At 32.8% G+C, this 14,548-nt stretch overlaps 1 protein-coding gene across 2 annotated transcripts in view; it reads right to left on the reverse strand.

Annotated features, from left to right (window-relative positions):
- LOC106469168 overlaps positions 1–14,548 on the reverse strand; it is a 62,602-nt gene that overhangs the window by 25,842 nt on the left and 22,212 nt on the right. For both annotated transcript variants that reach the window (XM_022397606.1, XM_022397605.1), the window contains exons 4-7: positions 4,827–4,884; positions 3,424–3,496; positions 3,196–3,253; positions 1,632–1,709 (exon numbers count right to left, since the gene is read on the reverse strand). In XM_022397606.1, the coding sequence (XP_022253314.1) occupies positions 1,632–1,709; positions 3,196–3,253; positions 3,424–3,496; positions 4,827–4,884 (267 nt within the window). The remainder of the gene's footprint in view (positions 1–1,631; positions 1,710–3,195; positions 3,254–3,423; positions 3,497–4,826; positions 4,885–14,548) is intronic.

Consider the following 14,548-nt stretch of genomic DNA (forward strand, 5'->3'; position numbering starts at 1 on the left):
CAATAAGCAATCCTGAAAAACATGGGGGTGCTTAACTTTTTTCCAGGTGTATATATTAAAGACTTCTTTTCTTTTTTCATAACATTATTCGCATACCTAAAATTAATTTAGGTTACTATATGGTGAAGTAAAACAGACTCAAAACTCCATAGGAATGACCATCAATTCTTCCAAAGCCACAACCATGTTCTGCATACTGAACAAAAGACATTCTGATGAGGACAAAGCTATCAGTAACCATCCTTTGTGGGCACTGCTATCCCTCTGGAAGAAACATTATAGAGCCTTGCAGTGTAAGAACCAAGGATATCAATGTTAAGCAACTGCCTTTTCAACTGAAACATTCCAGCCAATCAAGAGAGTGCCAAAAAAACACCTCGGAAGACAGTCATGGGTGGAAAGATAATATACATTCACCACTAAAATAATTCATTACTACTAGATGTCTGATTTTCCCATGTTGAATAAACATTTGATGCCACTGGGATATGTAAAAACCAACCTAGACAGAAAATGTAAAGAATGAGCAAACGGTGAAGCACAAAAAGCCTGTCAACACCTGTTTGAAGACCATGGTAGACAGTCACATATCATCATAGCCACAGATAGTTCCTATACCAAAAACAGTGAGAAAGCTGGTTCGGCATTCATTGTTTCACTTAGCACCAGCATTCTGCATAAAGCTGGTGAAGCATTCAAGCTTCCAGCAAGCAACACAAGGATGGAGTTGGAAGCCATAAAGAAAGCTTTCCTCTGGAATGCTAACAGCAATGAACCATAAATAAACAGTGCCACCAATGTAATATTTGTAACTGATTCACAGGCAGTAATACACACAAATTCAGAGTTGTTCGTCCTCTGATCATTTGCAAAATGAGTCCTTTTATCAAATTCAGTACACCTCTACTTATAGGATATTGACCTCTTCTGGCACTAGTATGATATAAAAGACAACCATGGAAGATCTTTATTGACATTGAGAGAGAAACAGACTACTATAAAGTAAACTACTATATGGTTTACCTAGAGAAATCAAAAGATTGGGTATCAATAAGACAGTAAACAATCAGTAGGCCACTGGTAGCATCAATAAACGAACACTCTTCTACTTCCTGAGAATTAGCTGGTCTCCATGTGAGGGGTCAGCAACTGATGGCAAAAACCCTTGGGCTGTCACCTAGAACTCAATGCCTTGACACAATTTACAAAACTATTGGAAATCAATAAGACAGTAAACAATCAGTAGGTCACTGGTAGCATCAGTAAAGGAACACTTCTACTTCCTGAGAATTAGCTGGTCTCCATGTGAGCGATCAGCAACTGATGGCACAAACCCTAAGCTCTAAAAAATAGTCTCTAAGGAGAAAAAAATCCTGTTTTGTTTTCTTATTTATGTAACTAATGAATGTTTAAATCATATGTCAGCTATATTTATAGACATATATATATAAAATTTGTGCTTAAAACTCTTTGTTTGTAGTTAAAATAGAACAGAAAGTACTTTACACATCAAACTGTTATTATTTTATAAACCTTTACTGATAAATATCTAGAACTTTACTAATTAAAAAAAAAATTCTGTCAAATTAATAATATTTTATCTTTATCCTTAAAATACCAATAATATCTACCTATAAGAACTCTGACATGGGCTTATCTGCATAAGTGTAGGTGTTGATGTTTGTGAGCTGCATGGCTCTTCGGGAATCCTGTAGAGGGTGACAAAAATACTCTGCCTCACAAAAGTATTGTGTACAATAATATTTTGAGGAAAATTATAATAATTTCATAATCTACAATTTGATTGGCTAAAGATTCTTTGTATAAATGATTAATTATTTTTTACCTTTCTATATTCTTGTAGTGCTGACTGGAGTATGTTAGATTTCGTTAGAACTAGGAGTTGCTGTTACATTCACAGTTATTTTTATGTACATGACTGAAGTCAAGGCTCTACATTTTTGGCTCACAGATACTAATTCAAAACTAGATGTCTGGCTCAGATATATAAATGATATTTTTGGTATATGAAATTATGATCTTGACAACCTAAAACGTTTCCATAACGTCCTAAACATGTTACAAATTTACTCTTAACTATTCTTATACTAAATAAAAAATAAATTTTTCAAATGTTATAATAGCCCTAAGTAATCAAGAAATAACCACTACACTTTACCATATACTCGTGATGAAACCTATTTTTATATATTACAACTCTCATCATCTTGATGATGTGATACATGATTCAATAACTGTGAATTAAAACAACAAAGATGACAGTTTCAAAAAAGAAGCCTATCAACATTTGAAATCCATTATAAAATAATGGGTAACAAAAAGATTACTTAGACAAAATATTTCTTAACTACAGCCTCAAAAATGACATACCACACCTCAAGAGAAATACAAAAGGTATTAAAATAGTTGGCCTTCTGATTAAAGTTGTACAGAAACACAGTCATATTTTGCATCAAACTCTAACAAATTCTGCTTACAGCCATAAAATATGTAAAAAGAAATACCATGTTACTATAGGGATTAATGTATTGTTTCTAATGTAGCTTATGAACTAAAATATTGATTTTATTCTGAAATTCATATTGGTGAAACAAGAAAACTATTGCTGAGCATTTCGATACTACCAGAAAAAAAAGAGCTCCAGCTCAACACATATATTATCTCAGCTGATACAGATCTTACCTAGACAGTCAGAATATTTGCTGAGACAATGTCTTTCTTTAAACAAAAATCCACAGAAGTTTTACTAATTTCTTGACTCCAGTCAACAATCAACAAAAACAAAAGCTGATATTTGTAATACAACAGATATTCAATGTACATTTCTAAACTTTTTTGAAAACTTTTCCTATCTATATGTATTATATTAATGTTACTCTTATAACAACAATAATACTCTGCAATGCTGATTTGATAAGAACGTTATCTTTAACATCACTTAGATCATGTTGTGGCTAATGCCACAAAAAATAATTAGAATATTTAATTCATAATTTAACCTAACTTGTCATATCATTCAGTTCTGTAAGAGCTCTTTCTAGAGTGCTTTGCTAATTTTTTATAATTTTTATATATAATCTAGTTATAACAATATTTTTACTTTATAATGAACTAAGTATGCAAAAATTTAAACCTAAGAGTTAGTATTTTTTGAACAGTAAACAAATACTGTACCTTTGATTAACTGTTGTTTTGGAGTTGCCATGATAGACTGGAGAGCCAGGAATATGTCCTGTGATAAAGGGGATATATTTCTGATTATTTTTAGTAGAATCCTATGGGTTTAATTGAGTCACAGAGTACTCAGCATCTTCAAGAATTGCTTGTAAGTAAACAAGGTAAAGTGCCAATACAACATCTCTTAAAATTATCAAAGATATTCTAATACAAAGTTGTGCTCACCCATTCGACCACCAGATGGTGGCGTTCTTAGAGTAAGTCTTCCAGCTATCATAGAAGGGCTGGGTTTTCTTACCTGCCATGGTGTAAAACCAAAGATACAACTTTTATAAACACTGATAGTATATTATTATCTGTGAAACATTACTCAATAAATATTTAGAAAAAAGTAGTGAGAGTTATATTTTTGAATATGACTAATATAAATTAAAGAAGTGATTAAGTAAAAAGGTTAAGCTCTAGGAATTTTCAATCCAAAAAAAGAATAATAACAGAACTTCATGATATAGTAAGTACATTCTGCTGTAGCCTACATTGTTAAAAAACCTATATTCTCATTTTTGGCAGGATTTATCTCTGTTACCAAAGTTTCAAATAAATAAATGATAGTGTACAAGTAATATATTATTGCTTTTTATAATCATAAGATTAATTTAAACTATGTTTTTGAACAATTTGAACTGATAACACAGTATATTGACATCAACTATATTCGTTTGTGCTATAGGCTGTGGAAGAAAAATACCTAGGCATATACCTAAATGACTATAAAAGGTGATTATGCCTAACAGTGGTGTACATCTTATCATGTTTCCAGTTTAGAATTTGCAAAAAACGTTCATAGATATTGACAATATTTTGCTAGCCATTTGAGTGGCTTGACAACCCTCTATGAAACATCACACAGTACTATCCAAGTTGTACTATCAGTTAACAGTATATGAAAAATCATGCATGAGTACATATATCTTGCACATATATTTTATAACAGTGTATAAAACACTGTAAATGTACATTTAATTTATTGATGACTTTTAATTAACAGTATATGAAACACTATGTCATTATATATTTTATCATGCTTCTCAGTTAATAGTATATGAAACACCATGCATGTACACACATTTTATTATGCTTCTCAGCTTACACTAAATGAAACACCATGAGTGTATATATACTTTATTACAGCTACCAAAACATCACAAGTTTACATACATTTTATTGTAGCTACCAATTAACAGTGTATGAAACATTGTAAGTGTACATTTATCTCATTAAACAGTATTTGAAACACTATGAGTGTACAAATATGCTATCATGCCTCTCAGTTAACATTATATGAAACATGTTGTCATGCCTCTCATTTAGTGTAGAAAACATGTGAGTATATGTATGTTATTATGCCACTTATGAAGAGTGCATGAAACACCATGAGTGTACATATATTTTTATTATGCCTCTTAATCATTAGTATATGAAACAGGAGTGTGCACATGTATTATCATGTCTCTTATTAACAGTATAAGCAACGTCATGCACCACTATCTAGAGCTGTGAATATTTTCTTAAACTTATCAGAAACCAGGATGTGAAAACAAATATATTCAATAAAAATAGCAACTTACTCCAGAATACTGATGGCCTTTCAATTCTGTACCTGTTACACAGTATGCTTCAGAAGATCTACAGTAAAACAGGAACAGTTTCACTCATTATCATAAATGTGTTTACTTTGCTATAATATACTTTCCTTTAAATAATATTCTATACTACTTTCCTGATAAAACTGGTACTGCTATTGAACTTGAGGGAAGTCATATTAGTCAAAAATTCATTTTTGCTATAATGTGTTCTTGATTTTAAAAACTTATAAATGCAAGTCTCAATATGTATGACCAACTGCTAAAACTAGCATTTTTCAATATTTGAAAATGTAATATTTCTCTACCAAGAAATTGTGGCATGGGAATATACCATAATTTCTTTCTTTTTGCACTATTATTATTTATTATTTATTCTTTATTTATTCATTGTACTGAAGATGTTCAGGTTTTCATACAACACATAGTCAAGAAAACTGTCAAGTTGATCTTGCTTCAATTACCTTTTTTCTTTGTCGTTTTTGAGGTTCATAATACCTGTTACTGCTTACAGCAACCTTGTATCCAAAAGTTGACAGTAGTTCATTCTGTGGTTTTACAGGGTAATATTTAGAGGTTATTTGTAATAAGAATGAACAGTCATATGGTAGCATACATGTGTAAATGTGAGGTTTCTTCTTATTTAGAAACTTTGCATTTAGGCAGTCTGATGGATAATCTATTTCATAAACATTTGAAGGAAGTGGCTTTCAAACATAAATAAGCATGTACACTCACTGTTTTTGTCCTTGCATATAAATAAAAATTGTGTATAATACTATTGTGTCATGTCTGTTTATTCCTTAGCTTAAACCCAGCCAGTAACAGTTTAGCATTTTTCTGTAATATCATATTTTGATAGAATCTCCTGTTTGGTTGACTTATCTAATACAGCTCTTAAGTTAATTCAATTTCACCTGAATATACTACAAAGTCACTTATAATGACATGATTTGAAACATTTACTTTTGTTCAGAGGTTATAAACTCAGTTTAAATGGCACCATAATGGAAGTAATGAACATGATCTTGTGTACAGATTATGGAAGTGGTCCTTTGTTAATAATATATATATAATGGGACTGTGCAACAAGTGCCTTTTTATTCAGTGTAACAAAAAGGTGTAAGCCTTCAAGTTTCAAAACATGAATGAAAGATTAATTTCACTTAACCTCAAAGTAATTATAAATATGTTTGTGTCCAAAGATGAATGTTCTTTTTTAAAAGCTAACTACAACTGAAATTAAATTATCGGTAATACTGTTGAAGGTTCTGCTCTTAAACTGTTGATTTTCCATTCTTTAAACTAAATTTTTCAACCAATGTTACTGACATAAATTATGATTAATGTGAATTCTGACTGTGACGTTATAATCAATTGTTTGTAATTGCTTTGTCTTGAATGAATACCATGAATTGTAAGTGTAATATTTATTTATTAACTCTGACATACTTACAGTGTATGTTTATTCACATTTGTAGAATGTATAGTAATAAATTTAAAGAACTTCTGCATCATTACTATTGGTATCCCATGTGTATGAAATACATGTAAAGATGTTTCAAGTTTTGAGCTTAGTGAGGTGATGATGATGTTTGAAACAAAATTCTGTTGATTTTATTCTTTCTTGTATGGCATGTACTGTAATACACACATATGCAGTTATTGATTTTTTTTTTAAGATTAACTGCACATCTTGTATTTCACATTCTAAAACAATAAGCATGGTAAAGTCTACACAACATAAATTAATGAAAGAATGAGTCTTCAAAAATATTCAAATATTGTTTCTTATAATTTGTTAAACCATCAAACTTGTGCTACTTTTAAGTCTTATATTCTACAACACACAACTCATACTTAAATTATACAGCATTACTGTTTCACTATTGTTCTGAATTTGTCATAAACTACACACCCCATTAATACAAGTCTGAATCTATTCATTATTATGAGAATATACATCAAAAGGTAACATTTTCCATCACTGAAAATGTATTACTGATAGATACCTCCTCTCACATAATAGCTTTCCTCAATTTGTGCTGCATATAGAGATATGCACAATTCTTTTCTCACCACTAGCCTTAAAGATCCCACCTAAATTCAAGTGTTTTAACATGGTTTTGTTACACTGTAGCATGTGTCAACCCTTCGCCAATGGGAGTGTGACACACCCTCTTAGAACAGTTGACTCCCTGAATAGTGAAGTGTACACTCATTATTTTGATATTAGACAAGAAAAGCTGCAATGGAATTGAGGAGGATGGGTGGGAAGTGTGAGAAGAGTTAAGTATTATTGGAAATACATTTTATGTGTTGAAAAATATTACCTTCCAATATGATACCTCTTCTCACATAATAGCTAGAATCCCACTTTGAAACTGTGGAGTGACTGGTGCAAAAGTTATCTAGATGAGACCCCTTTGGAAAGTGCCCAAACAGAACCTATGTAATGTGACACCTTATACATTGAAAGTATAAGGGCACACATGTGGGAGACCACACCCCCTTCTGTAAGTACCAGGGTATACTCTTTGCCCGTAATGAATAAATGTATCTCCATGTCGAGAGGAAAAGAAGCAAGTCCAAAAAAACAGTATGAAAAATGGACGTACTTTATGGTGTAGAGTGATTAGGCCATGTCAGACCATACATGACAGGTCAACTCCAGTTCAAAACTAGGCAACATGAGGTATGTTTCATCTGTTCTACAGTAAGGAGGAGGATCCCAACTATCTTCACTTCCATACTTGAGAGTAGAAGGGAATACAAATTTCTGTTCTGCCATCCCAGGTAGTACCCATGTGTGCTGACTCAGTATACATCCAACACCAGGCCACCAGGGAACCTAATATATGAGCAATGGTAGGACAGAGAAGTGGTGGTTTAACCTCAGTCCAAAACCAGGTGGCATTGGGAATTTTTCCTCCAGTCTGCAGTAGGAGGGCCCTTATTAAACCCATATTAAATAATAGGTTGAACAATTGCCTAGTTTTTATATATTTTTATTTAAAGAAGGATAACATTCCGAGGTAGCACTCTTTGTCAGATCATACAGTTTACAACAAAGATGCATGTGCAGAATTCAAATAACTTGCATGCATAGTATTTGGAATGTTGAGCATGAAAATTCTAAGGAAAATTATATCTATTACATAAAAATTATAAGTCATGAAAAGATAAGTAGATAGCAATTAAAATTGAAAAAAAAATGGAAAAACTGAAATCTAAGGAATGAAAAGCATTCATTTAAACCAGATGGTTGTAGGGTCCCCAGATTGTAGATTAATCTCCTTTCCAGTTGTTCTCTTTTGTGAATGTCTGTTGGAGCACTAATAAGGCCAATGATTGAAAAGTCCTCAATTGTATGGGTTTGATGGTGAAATGTTTATCTATAGGTGTGTCTTGGTGCTGCAGTTTAATATGGTTTAGATGTTCTTGTGCTCGATCACCGAGTCAACAGTCTGTTTGTCCAATGTATAAACTATTGCATATATTGCAAATTATACAGTAAAGGATACATTCAGTGGTACATGTAATGGACTGTCTTATGTTGAAAGTTGTGTTATTTCCTCGTATGTGTGCAGTGCAATTTATATGTGGGCAAGTGACACATCTATTTCATTTACATGAGTGAGTGCCTGGAGTATAATTTTGTTTTTAAGGATACTGTGGGCCAGAATTTATTTTAGGTTTTTGTCATGTCTATAAAAAATAATGGGTGGGTCCTTGAAAAGAGATTTAGTGGTAGGGTCTTCAGTAAGTATTGTGTAATTGTTTAGTATAATATCTTTGATCTTGTTGGTCTGGTGGTATGTTAACACAAGTGGAATATGATTGGTGTGTTCATTCTTGGTAGGGTTGAGTGTATAAGCTAGCTTTGGTGGCTGCATCGTAGATGAGAGAACCAGGGTAGTGTCTTCATGTCTTTGGATTTAGATTTATAATCGTTATCATCACTACATAGCTTGCATATTCCTAGAAATTGTGAGTAAGGTATTGACTTTTTGTTACTGTACAGGTGGGAAGATTCGAAATGTTGGTATGTGTGTGAATCTGTTTCTTTGTAATGTATAATAGTGGTCAGAAGGTTGTCTTGTATATATACGTTAATGTTGAGAAAGTGGAGTGTTGTGTCAGATATTTCTTAAGTAAATTCTAAACAGGGTTAGAAAGAGGAAATATGAAGTTTCTAATGAGATCTAGGCATGGATGCAGTCCCTAGTATGTCATCAATGTAGTGATGATACATCACGGGTACTGATCCATTGTATTGATTAAATATAAGATTTTCTGTGTATTCAACAAAGAGGTTGGCAAAGGTGAGACCCATTTTAGTTCCCATAGCAACTCTGCAGATCTGTTCATAGTAGTTACCATTAAAAGTAAAGATGCTAAGTGTAAGTACAAGTTATGCTAAATGAAGAAGTGTGTGTGTTGGAGGGTCCAGTATGGATCTTTGATCTAAGAAATGTTTTAGTGCAATTAAACCCCCTATTTGTGGGATAGATGTGTACAATCATTTTATATCCATGGTGAAGATGTAGTGTTCATTACCAGTTAAATGTGTGTTCTTGATTAAAGTAATTGCATGACAAATGGTGATAAAACTTCATGAAGGTAACTAGAAATTTTCTCTGTAGGGCAACTGCATGCAGATACATTAGGTTGGCTCAGATGTCCATCTTTGTGGATTTTAGGGAGAAGATAGAAAGTGGGAGTTCTAGGTTCATTTACACTGAGATTCTTGGCTGTAGTGTGTAATTTGTCAGCATCGATCATACCTTGAATTGTAGATGTTACTAAGTTGTTAAAGTCAGAAATTGGGTTGTCTTGAAGAGGAGAGTAGAAATTACTGTTGTTAATTTGTCTTAAATCTTCAGTTATATATAAATCATTGCACCAAACTACTATGGCTCCACCTTTGTCTGCTGGTTTTAAAACAATGTCATCTCTTTGTTGCAGACTATTTAAAGCTAATTGATCATGTGAGAGATATTTTTAGACTTAATCTTCAGGTTTAAATCTAATTTGCTGATTTTCTTCCAACACTTACAAATGAAGTAATCAAATGTGATAGACTCACCAGAGGGTGGTGTTCATGAGGAATATTTTGAAGAAAATTAAGGGAAGGGATCACATTTAGAAGAATGGGTTTCTGAGATTTTGGAAAAATGGATTTTCAGTCTTAGTCTGCGAAAAAAAACTTTTGATATCTTCCACTGTGCAAAAAGCATCAACATTACTTTTGATAGGGACAAACATCCTTTATTAAGGATATTTCGTTCATTAGACGAGAGTTCCAAATCACCAGGAATTGTGACAACTTGAATGTTTTTATACAGTTTAGAAATATTGGAAGTGGAAGTAGTAGTTCCTGGGGTGTTGGCTTCAAGTGGAGGGATAGTGGTTGTATTTGATGTAAATATGTCTGAGACCTGCCCTGTAAAATTAAAAGGTTTGCCTCTTAAATTGTTAGGTGAACATCTGGATCTAGGAAATGCATATCTACCTGTGGGAGTTGTCGTAATATGTTTGGAGGCTTGTTTTCCCATTGTTTTATTTTCATTATCTGAAGGTATATTGTGTCAAAATCCTGAAGAGCCATTATGAAGATTCACATTGACAGCACTATTTAAAAGTGTCGGAGTTGATGTAGGCTTATGTATGGTTTCATGGCTATTATCTCATTGTAGTTTGTCATTTTCTTATCTTTTAAGGTTCTAAGGAAATCATGATAGTTACAGTTGGCTTCATGAATTATTTTCAAAATGTTTTACGAATCCTGTTCATTACAAATTTCATAAAGGTTCTGTCAGTGTTGTACCATGTCATTGGAAGCTATATCCCATAGGCGGCACATAGCCCATAATGTGTAGTGCATAAGATGGCATGATGAATGTTGCAGTTCTTTATTAAAACTTTGTTGAAAATTTCCTAGCTGACAATGAAGTGGGTGAAATTTTAACTGAAATCCATGGGGAATCAGACTGTTTGCAAAGACACTTGCTTATGAATACAATGTGAGAGTTGTATCTTGTTTTTTTTTTGGGAGCCCAGAGGAACACAACACCTTAAGACAGTGCAATGAGTGACCATGAAGCCCTATTTTTAAAAGCAGACCAGTCCAAATTTATTCAACTAGGACCAGATGGATGGGCAGCAATCCCGACACTGCTTTACTCATGATAGTTCACAAATCAGTATGGTCTATATCATTCCTTGTTTAAGAAGTAATACACTGTGAGGAAACCTCCAGCTGTCTTGTGGAACACCCCATCTCATCAGTAAGCGTTTCAGACCCAAGTAGCTGCACAGTGTGGACTTAAACCTAAGTATACCCTGGCAGGCACCGCACGTCACCCAGTGAAATCCTAAGATGTAGAAATGAGCCTCTGTAAAAGTAAGATATATAGAAAAAGAACTTACCCAGTCGGAACTGGTAAAATAAATAAAGAATGGTGACAGGAGGAAGTTGAAATCCCTAAAAAAGAGATGAAGATGAAAATGATGAAGATAATGTGCAACAAAAGTATGCAGGGCAGTCCATATGCCAGCTTACACTATCTCCTCCAATGGACAATAGAAGTGAGCAGCCAGAGATAGAGTAAGGTGTTGTATTTGGCAAAATGAGACCTGAAATGTAGGCAAGATGGATAAGTTGCTATAGTCACCCCATGAAGGTAATGGGAGAAATTCTAAAGAATAAATAGATGGGAGTATGAGCAATGAAAAGGAGCAGTGTGGGCCAAATAACAAAATGAACCACACAGATGGGACATAAAAAACTTCCAGATTAGAACGAGAATAAAAGTGAAAAATGGAAGGAATGGAAATATGAAGTGAACACACTTTCCTCTTCATAAGTCCCAGACATTTTGTGAAATAGCAAGTTCTTTTCTTTTTTGTTATGATTTTATCATTCATTTATTATTTCCTTCAATTATTTAGTTTAGCTATGAATTTTTATTTACATTAAAATGCTAACTCAACTTCTAGATGATCACATTTACTTTGAGTTAATATGTATGTATTATGAAACTGATATATTGCAAAATAATACTGGGTTTTCCTAAATTGACCGAGTCTGTGGTAAGAAATAAATGGGCTGACAACAAAGTGTACTACACAATGAAATCAAACTTTTATTTAACATAACACAAATGGCAGTCGTACTGCTCCAAGTGCAAAATGATTTTCATGTTAAGATTAAAAATACTTTTCTCCATCTGAAAATTTTCAAATTTCATTTGTGTAATTTCTAAAAACTTCTAAATAAATATTAAATTTAATAAAAAAAACTATGTTTTATCTGTTACTTTCTCTACCATAACTATACGTGGTCAGTTGATTTGACTTACCTCATAACCCCCCCCCATATAGAATTCAGAAATAAATATAAATTACCCTTTTTTTCCTTCTAGAATGACAGCAAATTGTAACAGAAAATCACAATTATTTATCTTAAATAGCTTAAAGCTTGTAACAGTATATATCTATTCATACTTAATTATATTGTTTTATTGACCTTTGAACAGTATCTAACTAATAACCCAGCAATAACCATACAAGTTGAAAATCACTTGGCAAATGTGCACTTGCATTACCATACCAACTTATGTAATGCACAAGCTGCTTACCAGTATACCTCATGAAGAATTTTTAATATTTTTTCATTATCTTACTCTATCTAAGCTAATAAGTTTCTAATTTTTACACTTTAGTTACTTTTATGACAATAAATAAAGTATACACATGAAAAACAAGAAATATAGTGCTTACCTGGGTCTTCTTTTTTTGCTGTTGACTGTCAATGAAACTTAAGCTTACTTTTTTTATACTAATTGTACTACTAAACCAAACAATTTTTTAATTATTTAAGTAATGCACCTAAGAACACAGAACAATAATGCACTTAAAACAAACAATGTCCTATAAATAAATTTTTCTGGCTTTCTAACTATACAATGACAGACTAAAAATTCAGTTAATCTAATCTATATGATTCCCATGAAAACAAATTTGAAACTGAACAACACAACAGACAACGCCTTGTACAAAAAACAATGTAACATGATATGTTGTTTGATAGATTAAAACTTTGGCTTTCTATTGGTTATAAATAATATAGTATAAAACTGGCAATTTGTAAAAGAGAAAATGTGACAGATGGGCATGGCAAGTAGGTCTGATTTTCTAGTTTATGGCTCCATAAACAAATAAGATTGAAGGATATAAAAATCATGCTCTGCTTGAGTAACATCTATATCATAATAAGTAACTTCTGTACTTCTTGAAGGGATAGTAAATCAATTAAAGAGGGAAACCTAGAGAACAAATGTCACAATTCTCATACCAGGGGAGATAGATAATGTTGCATCATTGAGGTCACGTGACTAGTATCACGCCACTTCTTCTATCGAACCTTCGGGAATTGTCGGGAGATTACTAGATATAGGGTAGTCTGATATATATATAAGATGGTGACAACGTGACGGGATAATGTGTGTAGGTAGTGAGTAATTGAACTGCAGTCAGAAAGTATTGTTGAAGTTAACGTTTGTTGTTATAGCGTTTGTTATAGAGCGACTGTTGAAAATAAGTGTATCAGTAAAGTTATATTCAGAAAGAAAAACCAGTTTTATTAAGAAAGGACTTGTGTCGCTAAAGTTTCGTTGGAACGAAGTTACGGAAAATTAATTAACAAACGGAGACGTAACAATAATTTTTTTAATATTTTCTTATAAAATTAACTTAAAACTTACTTAACATTTAAATTTGACTTATTAACTATGTTTCAATGTCAACTTCATTCATATACCGTAATAATTTAATTAAAGTTTGAATGAATTTTGTAAGAGGTAATCACATGCTCACTGTGACCTACTTGATGCAAAAGGGTTAAAATGGAACAAACCTTTTAACACAATAAATGAAACAGGAATAAGACAAAAAAACTAAAACATATGAATGACACAGATACATATATATAATATACACACAATACTCTCTTAAATTCAAAAGAAATATACATAATGTAAACTTACCTAATGAAAAGCACATGGCTGAATTTTTCTTACCTCAACCCCACCTCCTACTCTTCCTAACTCTCTAATAAAGATGGTTCTCTTCCCTGCTTTAGAGAACCCAATCTTCAGTCTGTTCAGCAACCATTTCCTGATATAGCCTCTTCTATATGGGCATCTGATCTGGTTCATGATTACCTTGGATGGTTTTGTTAGGAGTTACCTCTGGGGTTGTTCTTGGGCTGTTTGGCTGGTGGTGCCTTATCTTCTGACTGGACAATGGTTGGTCTGGTGATCAACATCAATGCCCCTTCAGTGATGGTGAACCCTGTTGCCAGTGGCAGTTGATAAGGACCATGAGCAAGCTGGCCCATATGGACCTGTTATGTCTCTAGTCGTTAGTTAATTTTCCATAAAAATTCTTTCCGAAGAAACTTTAGCGATACAAGTCCTTTCTTAAACAAAACTGGTTTATTCTTTCTGAATACAACTTTGCAATACACTTAATTTCCACAGTTACGCTATAACAAACGCTATAATTCACAACGAACGACTCGTGTGCTCGACTCACTTGTCAGTCTCTATCTCTGTCTGCATTTCAATTACATTGTTGCTGTCACTTCTTGGCGGTCTTATATACAAGAATATCGCATATCTAGTAAACACTCAAAGACTTCA

The sequence above is a fragment of the Limulus polyphemus genome, unplaced genomic scaffold (assembly GCF_000517525.1).
Source record: "Limulus polyphemus unplaced genomic scaffold, Limulus_polyphemus-2.1.2 Scaffold3334, whole genome shotgun sequence".
NCBI lineage: Eukaryota > Metazoa > Arthropoda > Merostomata > Xiphosura > Limulidae > Limulus > Limulus polyphemus.